This window comes from Seriola lalandi, unplaced genomic scaffold (assembly GCF_002814215.2).
Source record: "Seriola lalandi dorsalis isolate HSWRI2012SDOR001 ecotype SW California unplaced genomic scaffold, Sedor1 jcf7180002054971, whole genome shotgun sequence".
NCBI classification, from domain to species: Eukaryota; Metazoa; Chordata; class Actinopteri; order Carangiformes; family Carangidae; genus Seriola; species Seriola lalandi.
This window is the reverse complement of record NW_019525522.1, coordinates 1,389,924-1,402,812: the sequence shown is the minus strand read 5'-3', so window position 1 is coordinate 1,402,812 and position 12,889 is coordinate 1,389,924. Positions and strand designations below refer to the sequence as shown.

Below are 12,889 nucleotides of genomic sequence, written 5' to 3'. Positions count from 1 at the left end.
CAGAACGTGCTACTTGGCTCTGCAGTTTTGGACATGAGACCTTTCAGCTGCACCTGTGCAGCCATGTATGACCACATAACATCACATCAAAAAAATAACAAACTGTGGGTGTCACTCACTCAACTGCGGGTGCTCGTGCACTCCTTAATGGAGCTATCACACTGCACAACCTTAATATGGTTTTAATTGTCAAAGTAATTGCAAAGACATGAATGCCACAGCCTCGACAGAGAGGAACAATAAGATCTCAGAGGCAGCTGTTCTACTGACACCATTTTCACTTAATTCTTTGTCAGTGACTGAATGTAAAAAAAAAAAAAAAAAAAATGGAGATAGCAGGTTTCTGAAAGGCTGCACTGATCTAAGGAGGTGTAAAAAAAAAAAAAAAAAAAAAAATCTAAATTATAAAACAATTTTTCTTTTTACCAGTGGCAACGGGGAAGTAGACTCTATTTTCTATTCTTGCTTATTCTTATAGACTGATGCCTGGATGTATGTCTTATGCCACCCAACCCCCACCCTACAAACTGCACTGAAGCTGCCCAGCCCTGTCAGGGGATGCCAAAACTGAAGATGTGAAATTGATTTTAGGTTACGCAGTTAATCGTATTGCAGATTCTTCCGTCTTCTCTCTTCTTCAACAATCCCTCCCATTCCTCAGTTACAGCTGCTCTGCAGTACACTATCATTACCAACAGTGGTCCCTCTGCCCCCCAGTGATCACTTATCAGGTTTGGTCACCTTCACTTTGAAGTTGTGTCAGCGCCCTGCAGTAGTAAGAGACGAGTTGTCCTGCATGTATTTTTTCGAGCCGGCAACTACAGTACCAGCACAAACACACGGACGATGTGATGAATCAGTGTGTAAATCCCGCTGCAACAAGTGTGAAAAGCATTGCCAAAAAACGGTGTTTATGCAATTCAAAACAGGCAATTTGTGGTGTGAAAACAGCAAAAATCTGTCGTTCCAAAGCAAATTAAAGCCTCAGTCATTCCCTGAGGCTGACAGTGTGTCCAGAAAACAACGGTTTCTTAACCATTGAGAGTCAGTGAGAAGGTTTTGCTTTTTAAAAGTCTGGCAATGATCTGATTTTGGGGCATTTTTTTTCAAGACTTGATATCCCTCAACAGAACATGCTGTCAGTCTGCTCATATACGTTGGCTACAGCAGAGGCCGACGTGCCTGATCCACCTCTGTGATTAATTTTTTACCTGCATATTTGATCTGCTCACTGTGCTTCTCTAGTACATTGACTCCTGGAAGTGCAGTAATTTTGCTTTCTAAAAATAAGCTTCTTTATAAGGAAGTTTGGCTGCAACAAGAAAATATTTTGACATTTTGGGAAATCTCAAAGAATATCTTCTTCGAAATTATAATTTGCTGGATGTATCACACACAAGTTGGAAAATATTGCTTCAAAAATATGCCACCCATAAAAAAAGATAGCATTATTTTTTTATTCAGTTGCATTCTGAGCTATACTCTTATTGCTAATATATTATTTCTATTTTGAAAATAAATATTTTCCTCACTTTTATTTGTTCACATATTAAATAAATAATTCGGCTATTATTTTTGAGATTTTTTTGGGTTTATTTCAGTCATTTACAAATATTTTATTTTGTCCTTCCCATTGTTTTCTTATTTAAAAACTCACTTACAACCAGTGTAACACAAAATAAGATGTGTGAATAAGTGGTTACTAACCTGAGGGTCGGGACCCCCAGGAGGGGCCAGAAAATTCAGAGAGAGAGGGGTGGGGAGATTATTTTTCTTAGCTGTGCTCAAACAAAACAAGGATGAAAATCATTTTTGAAGTACGGTATGCAGCCAGTTATGGGGATCATCTGAGATAATCATTGTTTTAAGGGGTCACAAGCTGGAAAGGTTGGGATCCAATGCTTTAAGACCGTAAGTTGTAATGGGACAACCAGTCTGGAGACAAGGATCTAAAGTGGCCTTTTAGAGAGGTATGAAAATACATATACGACTTTATCTTTTGTTGGAAGTGAGACTCAGTAGAAGATAAAGGAGTCACGTAGAAAGGGTCATTGTATACACTTGATGCAAAGGAATAGACAGAATCGGTGAAGTCATACAACCATGTGGCCGACTAGCAGCCGATATTCATTACTCCCGTCTCATGTGGACTGCTGCTGTGTTCCTGTCTGTGTTCTCTGTAGTGCAACTAAACTGCAGCTCTGTGCTTTCCCCATATCTAATTAAAGAGAAATGTGATGTCGAATGTCCTCTCTCTGACCCCCTATCACGCCAGTTTTACTGCAAACACTACATCAGCGCCTCATAAACTTTTTATCTGCTTTCCCAGAATTTTTTTGCAACCATGCTTTAAAGTTACCGCTCTTTAATCCTAATGTGTTTTATTCACTTTCAAAGATTTTTTAAAAAGCTCGGGGAAAAATAACACTATTAATAAAAGCTTTTGGAAAACAATTTATTTAGAAGAACTTTGACCATGTTTTTTACACTTCTGACTTCTTAACTTTCAACCAAAGTCTTTGAAACAGGATACAGACGAGATTAAAGGAGAACAGAAGGCTTGAGATGAGATGCAGTTATGAGAAAAAAAAGGTGTGAGTCAGCTGGTCCCATTATCCCCTGCCAGTAAACAACTCCTGCTCATCCTCCACACTGCCCCTACACCAGTCACTATACTTCTGCTCCTCTATTGTCGCTGTCCTGTCTGATGATCAGTCCGCACTTACTCAACATCTGATTCAGAGGCTCAATTATCTGCTGAAGTGCAACGTCGAGTCATCCAACCTCAAGCATTTTGGGAAAATAATTACCTGAAGTTCATCATTTAATACCTCTGAAATATGCTTTCATCTTGCACCTGTTATGATTTTCTCACATGTTCCCGAGTCAATCATTTCTTCACTGGTGAGTTATGTATGTGGAGGCATCAGTTACTCTTTAAAGTCATATTTGGATGGTGCTACCAGAGGTTTCTGTGCTGGAGCTCCACACTGGAGCGGTATGAGGTGGAGGATACTGCAGTGCTTGGCTTGCTCTGCTTGTTTGCTCGGCTGCTGGCTGCTACTCCACCATCCAGGGTCATTTTTTCCCCCCAGAAATCAGGGATTATTTCGAACTAAAATAGATGGATGGAATCAATCAGCCATGGTTTTACTTTTCTCTTCTTCTACATAACCGCCCCCTTTCACCTCCACCCTCACACCCTTTTCTCTCTCTCTCTCTCTCTCTCTCACTCTCTTTCTGTCTCCCCCACCCCCCTCTCAGGGCTGCAGACTGAGGAGATGCATAAATTCAAACGCATTAGTATTCCAGTCAGGCTCTCCATTTCAAGGCAAGGCCTATAGCACCCTTCCGCCTCTCCTCTTCTCCTCTCCCTCCTTCACTCTCCCTCTCCAGCTCTATTTTTGAATCATTTAAGCAGTGCTGCATCTATAGGCCTACTTATTTCCAAAACCGTCCCTAAATTATTTTTAGGCATTATGATTTTTTAATTTATTTATTTATTTATTTTAAGAAATATAGCTCTATTTTGCCCTTGCATGGCCAATTATACGCAGCTGTAGTCTTTGAAATGAGATTCATCTGCTTCTGATTGTGTGTGTGTGTGTGTGTGTGTGTGTGTGTGTGTGTGTGTGTGTGTGTGTGTGTGTGTGTGTGTGTTTGTCATTGTGTTTGTGTCAGGCCCAGCAGCCCAGGCGATAAATCACGCATGTCTGATTGAGGAGGGCAGAGGGCCCGGACAATAACATTTTAGTGGAACTGCTGGAGAAAGCGTTTCAGTTTGCTGTGATCTGTGGAGCCTGCAGACCTGCAGCCAGGGTCCTGTTGAACCACTGGATATTTTACAGCTGTTAGTGACACGGAAAAAGTTGGAAAAGTTGCCTTTTGACATGACATTGAAACTGAGTGAAGGTTATGCTGCTTAGTCATAGTTGTATTTGTGTGTACAGATATGTGAATGGACAATCATATTTCTATGAAATACGATTTCTACTAGTCATAAATTTAGATTGAACCATTACTCAGTACAGGATCTTCAAACTATGCAAAAATTTAAATAGAGTACTGAATTGAGAAATTTAATTTTACATTTTGATTATTGCTTTCACAATGAATAATAATAATGATAATGATAATAATAATAATAATAATAATAATAATAATAGTAATTATAATAATTATAATTATAATAATTATAATATTTTAAAGTCTATTTCCAAATTCTAAATCTTCAATATTTATTCATCAGAAGTTGAATTCTGTTTTGGACAGTAAGGAGTTGTAGCAAGAAATTGTTTATTACAACATACATAGTTTATTTCAAAACATAATACAAGCTTTATACTGAAAATAAATAATCACTTGAGCTGTCATCGAAATTTGGAATAAAACCGCCGAAACAGTTCAATCTTACTGAAAATATTGTTTGTTTGTTTTTTGTTTTTTTTACATTGCTAATTAAGTGCATGGATAACTAAGAGCATTTGTTTAAATTAATGACTTCAAAAGGGTAATATATAAAACTGTACAATATTCGAAAAAATACTTAAGAAATAAACCAAATAACAGGAGTATTTAAGATTATAAAATTTTGATACTGAACGTACAATAAAATTATAGGCAGGTGTATAGCGTCAGTCAACCCCTCTTTCTATTCTCGGCTCTGTTTCAGAGTCCACACAGTTTATATGGTCGAAGATGATTGAAATCAAATAAATGGATTTATAAATAGCTCTAACTGTGTGTGGCTTCACGAGCTACAGGCCATAGGGGAGGAATTGAATCAAAAAAAAAATCCTCCAAGTGCTATTATGTTGGTAGCAATACCTCTACAACTGGAATGAGGGCCTACATTTGCATATGCAAAAATAATTACAGATCTGCTACGAGTATGTTACAAAATAATGAATGTAAATATGTTGAGAACTAAAGCATTGTATAAGCCCGAGGGAAGCGTGAGGTGGACTGTAAAATGGCCTCTGGTGCTGCAACAAATCAATTAAGAAAAGTGATATTATTATCAGTTTCACTCCACTGATCATACAACAGAGGCAAAGCCCAAACAAAACAAAACAAAACCATCATCAGTCCCACCCTATCATTATTATCGAGCTGATGAGAAATGGTGACACAAACCAAAGGCGCTGGCAGGTTATTAGGCACATTTTGTATTTATATCCGTGATGTAGAAAATAATTTGTCGGGCTCCAAAAGTGATCTGAAATGTGACGTTTGATATGCCGCTATAGAATAATGCCCTCATGACAGTTAGAAAATGACGAAGGCTGAACGGGTATCTCTGTTATTGTTATTGTCGTCTGTCAGTGCTGGAGGCATCTGGAGGAGTCTGTACCGGGACAGGCACGGCGGTTGGAAGGTGCCACCGCGCGCCCCGTGCGCTCGAGAGTCTATGCCGGGGGATTCCTCCCGGTGCTTCGGTCAGAGATCATGACACGAGGAGGCGTCTCCCGCGCTCCCGCTGTGAGAATAGGGTCCCTCGTGCGGCGGCGGTTCTCCCGGCGGCGTCATGCGCTTCTCCTTCTGCCTCCGGTTGCAGAACCACACGCGCACCACCTCCTTCTCCAGCTGCAGCGTGTCCGCGAGCGAAGTGATCTCCTGCGCGGAGGGTTTGGGACACTTGAGAAAGTGCGTCTCCAGAACCCCCTTCACGCTGACCTCGATGGACGTCCTCTTCTTCCTCTTCCTCCCCTGAGCTGCTATCTTGTCTATACTGCTAGAGCTGCCTGTGGACGAGTCTGCCTCCTCCAGCCACTTGTTCAGCAGCGGCTTTAGTTTGCACATGTTTTTAAAGCTCAGCTGCAGAGCCTCGAACCTGCAGATGGTGGTTTGGGAAAAGACGTTACCGTACAGAGTGCCCAGAGCCAAACCCACGTCCGCCTGCGTAAAGCCCAGCTTGATCCTCCGCTGTTTGAACTGCTTGGCAAAGTGCTCCAGCTCGTCCGAAGTCGGCGTCTCCTCGTCGGAGTGGTCGTGGCAGTGGTGCCCGCCGAGGTCGCTGTGCTCGGGGCTGAGTGTGTCCCTGAGGCCCGGGTGCATGCCTTGGCCCTGCGGGTTGGGTGGAGGTGTGAGCCCGCCGTGGTCCAGCATGCCGTTGACAGTGAAGCCCGTCTGGGAGTAGATGTTTATCTGCTGCCCGCTGGTGATGGAGGAGTTGTGGGACACCGGAGTTCCCCAAGCTCCCGGGTGGTTGCCATGGTTGTTGTGATGAGGGGAGTGATGCGCTACGTGCGGGGAGCGGTGATGGATGATGCCGAGCTGCAGGTCCTCTCGGCCTGGTTTGACGTCCTGCTGCTCCATGGAGGCCGACCAGGGGCTGCCCTCCGACAGGCTGCTCGCCCACTGATGCCCGAGGGGGTGTCCGTTGCTTTGGACGCTCTGCAGGTAGTCACTCTGGAGGAGTTTCTGGTGTCCTCTGTAGGGGCTAGCAGGCTGCATGGCCTGGCTGTCCGGGTGGATCATGGGACTGGAGCTGAGCAGGGTGTAGGGGCTGGAGGCAGCTGTGGCCATGCTGGCTGCTGAACCCCACTAGTGCTACTGAAGGGAGGGAGCAGTTCAGCCTCTGACATCTCCCTCTCTCTGGAGTCTCGGCAGCAGCCTAACGCTGACTGACAGCCTCCACCACCACTCACAGACCGACGGAGACGCAGTGACGGCGCGTTTCCACCAATGACTACGCAGATACCCGAACCGCCGCCTCTGGAAGCAGAGCTGCGGGTAGGAAAGAGTTACAGCCAGTCGAACCGGAAGTGAGTCGGAGTGCTGGTCCAGTGGGTCTGGCTGTGGAACGATGTGCGCGTGGAGCGCAGTTCCTGTTTATTAATTAAAGTTTCCAACTGATTTACGCACGAGTTTATTGCTGCTCCTGTCACCCTTGAGCGCTTGCGAAGGAGGAGATTAAAGCGCAATGGCATTTGTTAGACGTGCCAGCACTTAATTTAGAGGGATACAATCAAACCAAGAGCAGTTCTCACTGCTAATGATTAACTTTTAGAGAATACTTCCTCAGGTGTTCACAGAATGACACGTCCCAAGATAGTGTTTACGCAAAGGTGTTTACGCACGGGCCATTATCCGAATCCAATCTGGTCAGATAAAAATAAGGCATGTCATGGGCCTATAATTCCAATTTAGTCTTTAAAAAAAGATTTGGAAGCTTTCTGCTGCTACACAAGGACACATATAATCACTGGACACGTTTACAACCTCAAACCTCATCATTTCTACATTTTCTCTAAGAAGTCAATGAATCCTCACACACCACACATTCCCACTTGCAGTCTTTAAGAATCTCATCAGGTCCTCTCAGAGTTGAAAAAGATCTATCTGCATATCTGAGAGCAAACTTAGCTGTGTAATTATATTTGCCATTAGACGACTGCGTCCCAGTCTCCTTATTGGTTTGAAATTCCATTAAACATATTGCTCGAGCTCCCAGGTTAAGCTTGATTTAAATTTGCATACATTTTCATACATTTAGGAGAAATAAAAGAAGGCTGCAGCCACCAGAAAGTCATTAAAGAGCGCTGAGCCGAGGAGCTGGCTGCGGGGACAGAGGCAGAGACGAGGCCGGAGCAGGTGAGCTGACCGCGGGGCAGGATGTGTGGACAGGGCCGCTGGAGGGTGGACGGACAGGGCCTCGGGAACCGGAGGAATGACGGAGTGAGGGAAGGGTGATGACAGGACAGTGTTTGCTCTGAAGCCTCGTGCAGCCTACGGTAGCCCACAGGCCTGGAATAATTCATCATATTTATATGTTTGTTGTTTTGTTCTGGTTCTAACTCCAGCGTGGTGCTGGGCTGTAAATTCTTCATGTAGTTTACTCTTGGAAACTTCAGTGAAAGGTGCTGAATATTTGATGTGAATGGCAGTGTTGTTCTAGTGCCCCAGTTTGCTGAACTGGATTCCTTCGTTTGTCGTTATGGGATGGAAATGATGCAGAATTACACGCAAAAAAACAAAGGATCTGTAGCACAGACGCGTTTCAATACAATCCCTGCATTTTCAGACATGTCACATTAAATGACACGCAAAAGCCAAAGGACTTTGGAAGATGAATTTAATGAAAAATGTTGCCCACAAACTAAAGAAATTATATCTGAGCCTGTAGCATTAACTCAATTTAAGGTTTTAAAATTTGCTGAACTGATTCCACGTTCAGAATTGCTATAAAAAAAAACAAAACAAAAAAACAAACAAAATTAAAAAAAAAAAATACAGGCTAAATATTTTCTTTGTTTTGTGACAAAAATACTCTGCATTTTTTTGCGCAGCATAGAGCAGACAGGAAAGCGACTTGGAGAGGGGGTTGTATTGCTCTCGATAGTCTAAGTTTCTAAGTGTAACAGATGCTTCTCTAGAAACGCTCCTTGTGCTGATTCCTTTTATTCACATCAACATTTTTCTGCCGTCGAGCGCGTTTCCATAGCGAGGCGAATAAAAGGCAAATCCCCGCTCCGCGCCTCCAATAAAGAGCCCATTCACAGATAACCCGAGCCAGCCCTGCTACACTTACACCATGCAGCACTGCAGGCTCTCTCCACCAAGGTGCACATTACTGCGAAATAACAACGACTAATGACTCATAATTTCTTGAATCTTGTCCGTATGAAATGCGAGTTTACGGCTGTTTGTCGTGTTTGTTTAGCGGCTTGTTTGTGTTTATTTAGCGGCTCTGACTGAATCTTATGGTGATTATCTTCTGACAGACTATTTGCAGTTGGCAGAGGAGTAAATAAAAAAAATATGGGCAAAGAATGACCTCACTCAGGTGATCTTCACTTATATTATCTGACAAGCTATTTATTTATATCCGTCTACGGGCCTGTGGCTTAACGCCTGTATTTACTCCATAAAGATTTATTCAAACACTGTGGTTTGATCCGGATTGATTGTTATTCGGAAAAAGAATTTTAAAGAAACTGTCTCCAGTTGATTTTTTCTGCCTCTGTGGACATTTACAAAACAGAAATATGAAATATTTATGCTGATCACATTTGGAGAGTGTTGAATTTAGATCTTTTTGCAAGATCACCATGTTTCCATGGCTTAAACAAAAGTGATAATTTTTCTATCGAGGGTTTGTTTGTCTTTCTCAATGTTTATTATATATATATATTTTAAATATGACCGTATAATATTTTCTACAGCCGTGTAATAATTCAATCGTGCTTCAGTTTTGCTATGCCTCTGCAGGCCTGTTTTACCTCTTTCTAGAAAACGATGAAAATGTTAATGCACTTCGTTTTAGTATGAGAGTTTGACTGTGCCGCTCAAAGTAATGGGGTGTTTGTACATTTAAAAAAAAAAAGTGCCCCCCAGTTTCATTAGACTTTGTTTCCTCCATCCACCAGTTCAGTGCATCAGTCTGCAGCCTTTAGATAAATCAGGCTGCTCAGACAGCCTTGGGCCTCAGGGCGGGACCTGTCACTTGGTGTCATGACCTTTGCAAACTTTCCCCATGACGCCTACATCTCTGCTGCCGCGCGCCATATATGGCCTCAAGTTAAAAGATTTTTACAAGTGAAACACCTTCATTCTGATGAATCTGTTTTTTTTTTTTTGTTTATTTACGTGGACAATTTACTTACTTCAGGCCCGTTTTGAACAGGCCTTTATAAATGCAAAATGGTAGTAAGAAAATAAATGAATAAATGCAAGTAGGATTGGAATTATTATTATTACAGAAATCCAAAGTCTTCATGTCACCTCTCAGTTTAAACTTAGTTGTTCTCTTATCCTTGACATCCGCGACACTCACTTCACAGGCTCCCACACAGTAGAATCGATATTCCCATTAACCCGTGACGTCGCTAATAAAGGACAATGACACCGTGTTTAAAGGAGACGGCCCTTCAAAAACAAACCTCCTCATCCAATCTCACATCATGTCGGTGACGAGCCGCTTGTTTTCATGACCAGTTGAAACAAAAACGTCTGTGTTGTGATAGAAGTGCGTGTGGTGTCCTGCATGGCTGTCAGTCATGCCTCTCTCTTTCTCTCTCTCTCTGTGTATGTGTGCGTGTGTGTGTGTGTGTGTGTGTGTGTGTGTGTGTGTGTGTGTGTGTGGTTTTGTATAATGTGAAAGTGATTTCATTCACATCTGCGCATCATAAGTGAAGAGTTTTTACTTTTCAACAAGTTCTGAGTGAACTCCTCAGATTTAGGAGAAAATGAAGAACTGAGTGTTTTCCCCTCAAAGTGTCCGGTTCAGTTTGCACGAAACTTCATTCATGACATTTATGACGTGGAAATTTACATTTAATAAATTGATAACAGAATACAAAATGTGACATTCATCCAGAAGACTTCCAGGCAATTCAAACCGCATTTTTTTTTTTTTTTGCATTATAAGGTTACTTTTCAACTTTTTAAAAGAAATAATTAGCGTACAGATTTTTTCCGACTTCCCACCAGTGCCGAAGAGAAACAATTAATATGCGAAAACAGATTAACAAAGCTTTTCCCGATTCCGATGATCAGAGAGGTGTAATGTTTTTATTTTAGCAGTAAAAAGAGTAAAAAAACATGAAAGTACACCTGAACTTGGCCGAAATTTTACCTTGAATTGAGAATTCATCGAAAATAGAATCATCCTGATTTTACACGCAATGGCATCAGCAGTGCTCTTGAAATTATCATCTTAATGACAAATAAATAAACCAAATAGCCATAAAACGTCATGTTTGCACAATATAAATACGATATATGGATAAATTAATGAAATGTATTGGCATTTGACGACTGTCATGACAATATTCTGACAGTACACACGCTGGATTTCTTTTATCAGGTGAAGTTGTTTTGAATTTCCGAAGTCACTTCAAAATGTAACTAATTGAATTTCCTGAAACGACTGAAAGACACAAAGTGCAATGAGGGGCTTGGTTGAAATGTCTTAGGTCTGGATATTAGTATTCCAACTGCAAAGTTTCAGCGTTAAATTATTTTTGGTTTCTAGTTAATTAGAAAATGAATTCAGTCAAAACAACACACAGGCCTGGGGTCACAGAGCCTTTCAGCTCCTGAAAATGCCCCCCCTGCACCTGGAGAACAAACACTCTGCAAATGCAATTGTTGCAATATAATTTTTTTATTATCTGCCAGGATTTGAAACACCTGAACAAAATTGAAACTGTTTGTCCCTGTTGCCTTCCTTTAAACAAAGGTAATGTTTGTCAGAGAGATTATTCACTCTGTCTGTGTGTGTGTGTGTGTGTGTGTGTGTGTGTGTGTGTGTGTGTGTGTGTGTGTGTGCGTGTTACAGGTGCTGTTTGTAGAAGAGGCTAGTATATTGTCCCTGGGTCAGTGAAGGAACCATGGTTTGTAAAAATCTACATAACATTACCATCTGTTAAACTTCAAACTGCTCAATCACAACACACACACACACGCACACACACACACACACACACACACACACATACACAGTATCCTAAACAGGGAGAGCCAGTGAAGAAGAGTAGAGAGTCTATAGAAATGTAATGTATGCTCTTCAGTCCCTCTCCAGGTCCTTTTCCACGTCCTCCTTCTTCTTCTCCTCTTCTGTGCTGAGAGCAGAGAAGAGCTCGGTGTTGAGGCCTCTCCTGGCACCAACGAGGAAGAGAAAGGACTCAGGAGCAGAAAGAGGACAGACTATTTGTTACAAAAAAAGACAAAAAAACTTTCTGTAAATCTCTCACTTTCCTCTCTTTCCTTCAACTCCAGCTCAAAAATCAGATTGAAGTCGACGTGTAACGAACAACCCGGGTGAATTTCATGTAGAAAAATCAGCAAGTTCTCTGCCACAGCTAAACAGCTAACCAGCATACTTTCCCCTGTGGCCCACAAACCCACACACACACACACACACACACTAATATATACGCACACACATACACAGGTCCCTCTGAAGGAGCAGGCGGAGCCGGCAGTCGCACATCTGCATTTCAAACACAGACTCTCTGGGATTCATTATTAATTAGCCTGCTGAGCCCTGGAGGACTGGTGATGCTGCCATCATACACACACACACAGACACACACACACACACCTCGTGACCCCTTTGCCCCCTATGCTCTACAGTTAGAGACTCCTCAGCAGAATACTGAGCTGTACAGAGACTTTCCTCCCTCCAATCACATCACTTCCCCTGATTTCCCGGCTTAATGTGTGTTAAAGGATGATGAATTACAGGAGGAGATGGTTTTATTAAGCTGAGCGCAGTGTAACTGTGTTTAAAATACCATATTCAATTGAGTTGTTTAGCACAGCAGAGTGCTAAATGACATATGTGAGTAGATGAGAGGGGCCTGAAGAGCTGTACTGCTTCTTATATCACATCAATAAACATTACAAAACTCCTCGCTGCTTTTCGCTGCTTTATTCTTTGCTATATGTGGGAAATAAGTTGTGTTTTGCTTGCCTCTAATTTATGTGTGTTTCTGTGTGTGCGTGTGTGTGTGTGTGTGCAGCTCTGTCTGTGCATTAACCTCCACCAGCAAGTAGATAGAGGCAGATCAGAAAGACAGCGATTATGCATGAGGAATGTCTCCAGGGTCCAAAGAGCGAGAGCGAGAGAGGGAGAGAGAGAGAGACACATCAAACACACTGCAGAGAGAACACTCTGTCCACAACACACGTCCCACCGCTGCGCAAAGTTGGGGCTGCGCAGTTTACAAAAATAAACACGATAGGAAGAAAATGAACGTTGCTGCTGCGGGTTCCAGCCTATTGTGTTCCTCCGCCGTTGCCCGCGGTTGCATTAGTATGCAGGGAGCTAACGTTTTGATGCAGAGATCATTCAAGAGCGCCAGATCGTGCATGATTTTCTGACATATTTGTGACAGGATGATGCGTCGACTGCAAATATCTGAACGTGGAGTGTAACATG

At 42.4% G+C, this 12,889-nt stretch overlaps 1 protein-coding gene across 1 annotated transcript; it reads right to left on the bottom strand.

The window, feature by feature from the left end:
• Positions 1 to 4,277: 4,277 nt before the first annotated feature.
• LOC111646426 (POU domain, class 3, transcription factor 4) lies at positions 4,278 to 6,613 on the bottom strand. The gene has a single exon (XM_023395909.2). It carries the CDS (start codon positions 6,526 to 6,528, stop codon positions 5,440 to 5,442), a length of 1,089 nt encoding a protein of 362 aa, XP_023251677.1. The 5' UTR covers positions 6,529 to 6,613; the 3' UTR covers positions 4,278 to 5,439.
• Between the last annotated feature and the right edge of the window lie 6,276 nt (positions 6,614 to 12,889).

What these genes read in the sequence shown, in the direction of transcription:
- LOC111646426 (XM_023395909.2), bottom strand. Translation starts at nt 6,528, where the DNA reads ATGGCCACAGCTGCCTCCAGCCCCTACACCCTGCTCAGCTCCAGTCCC.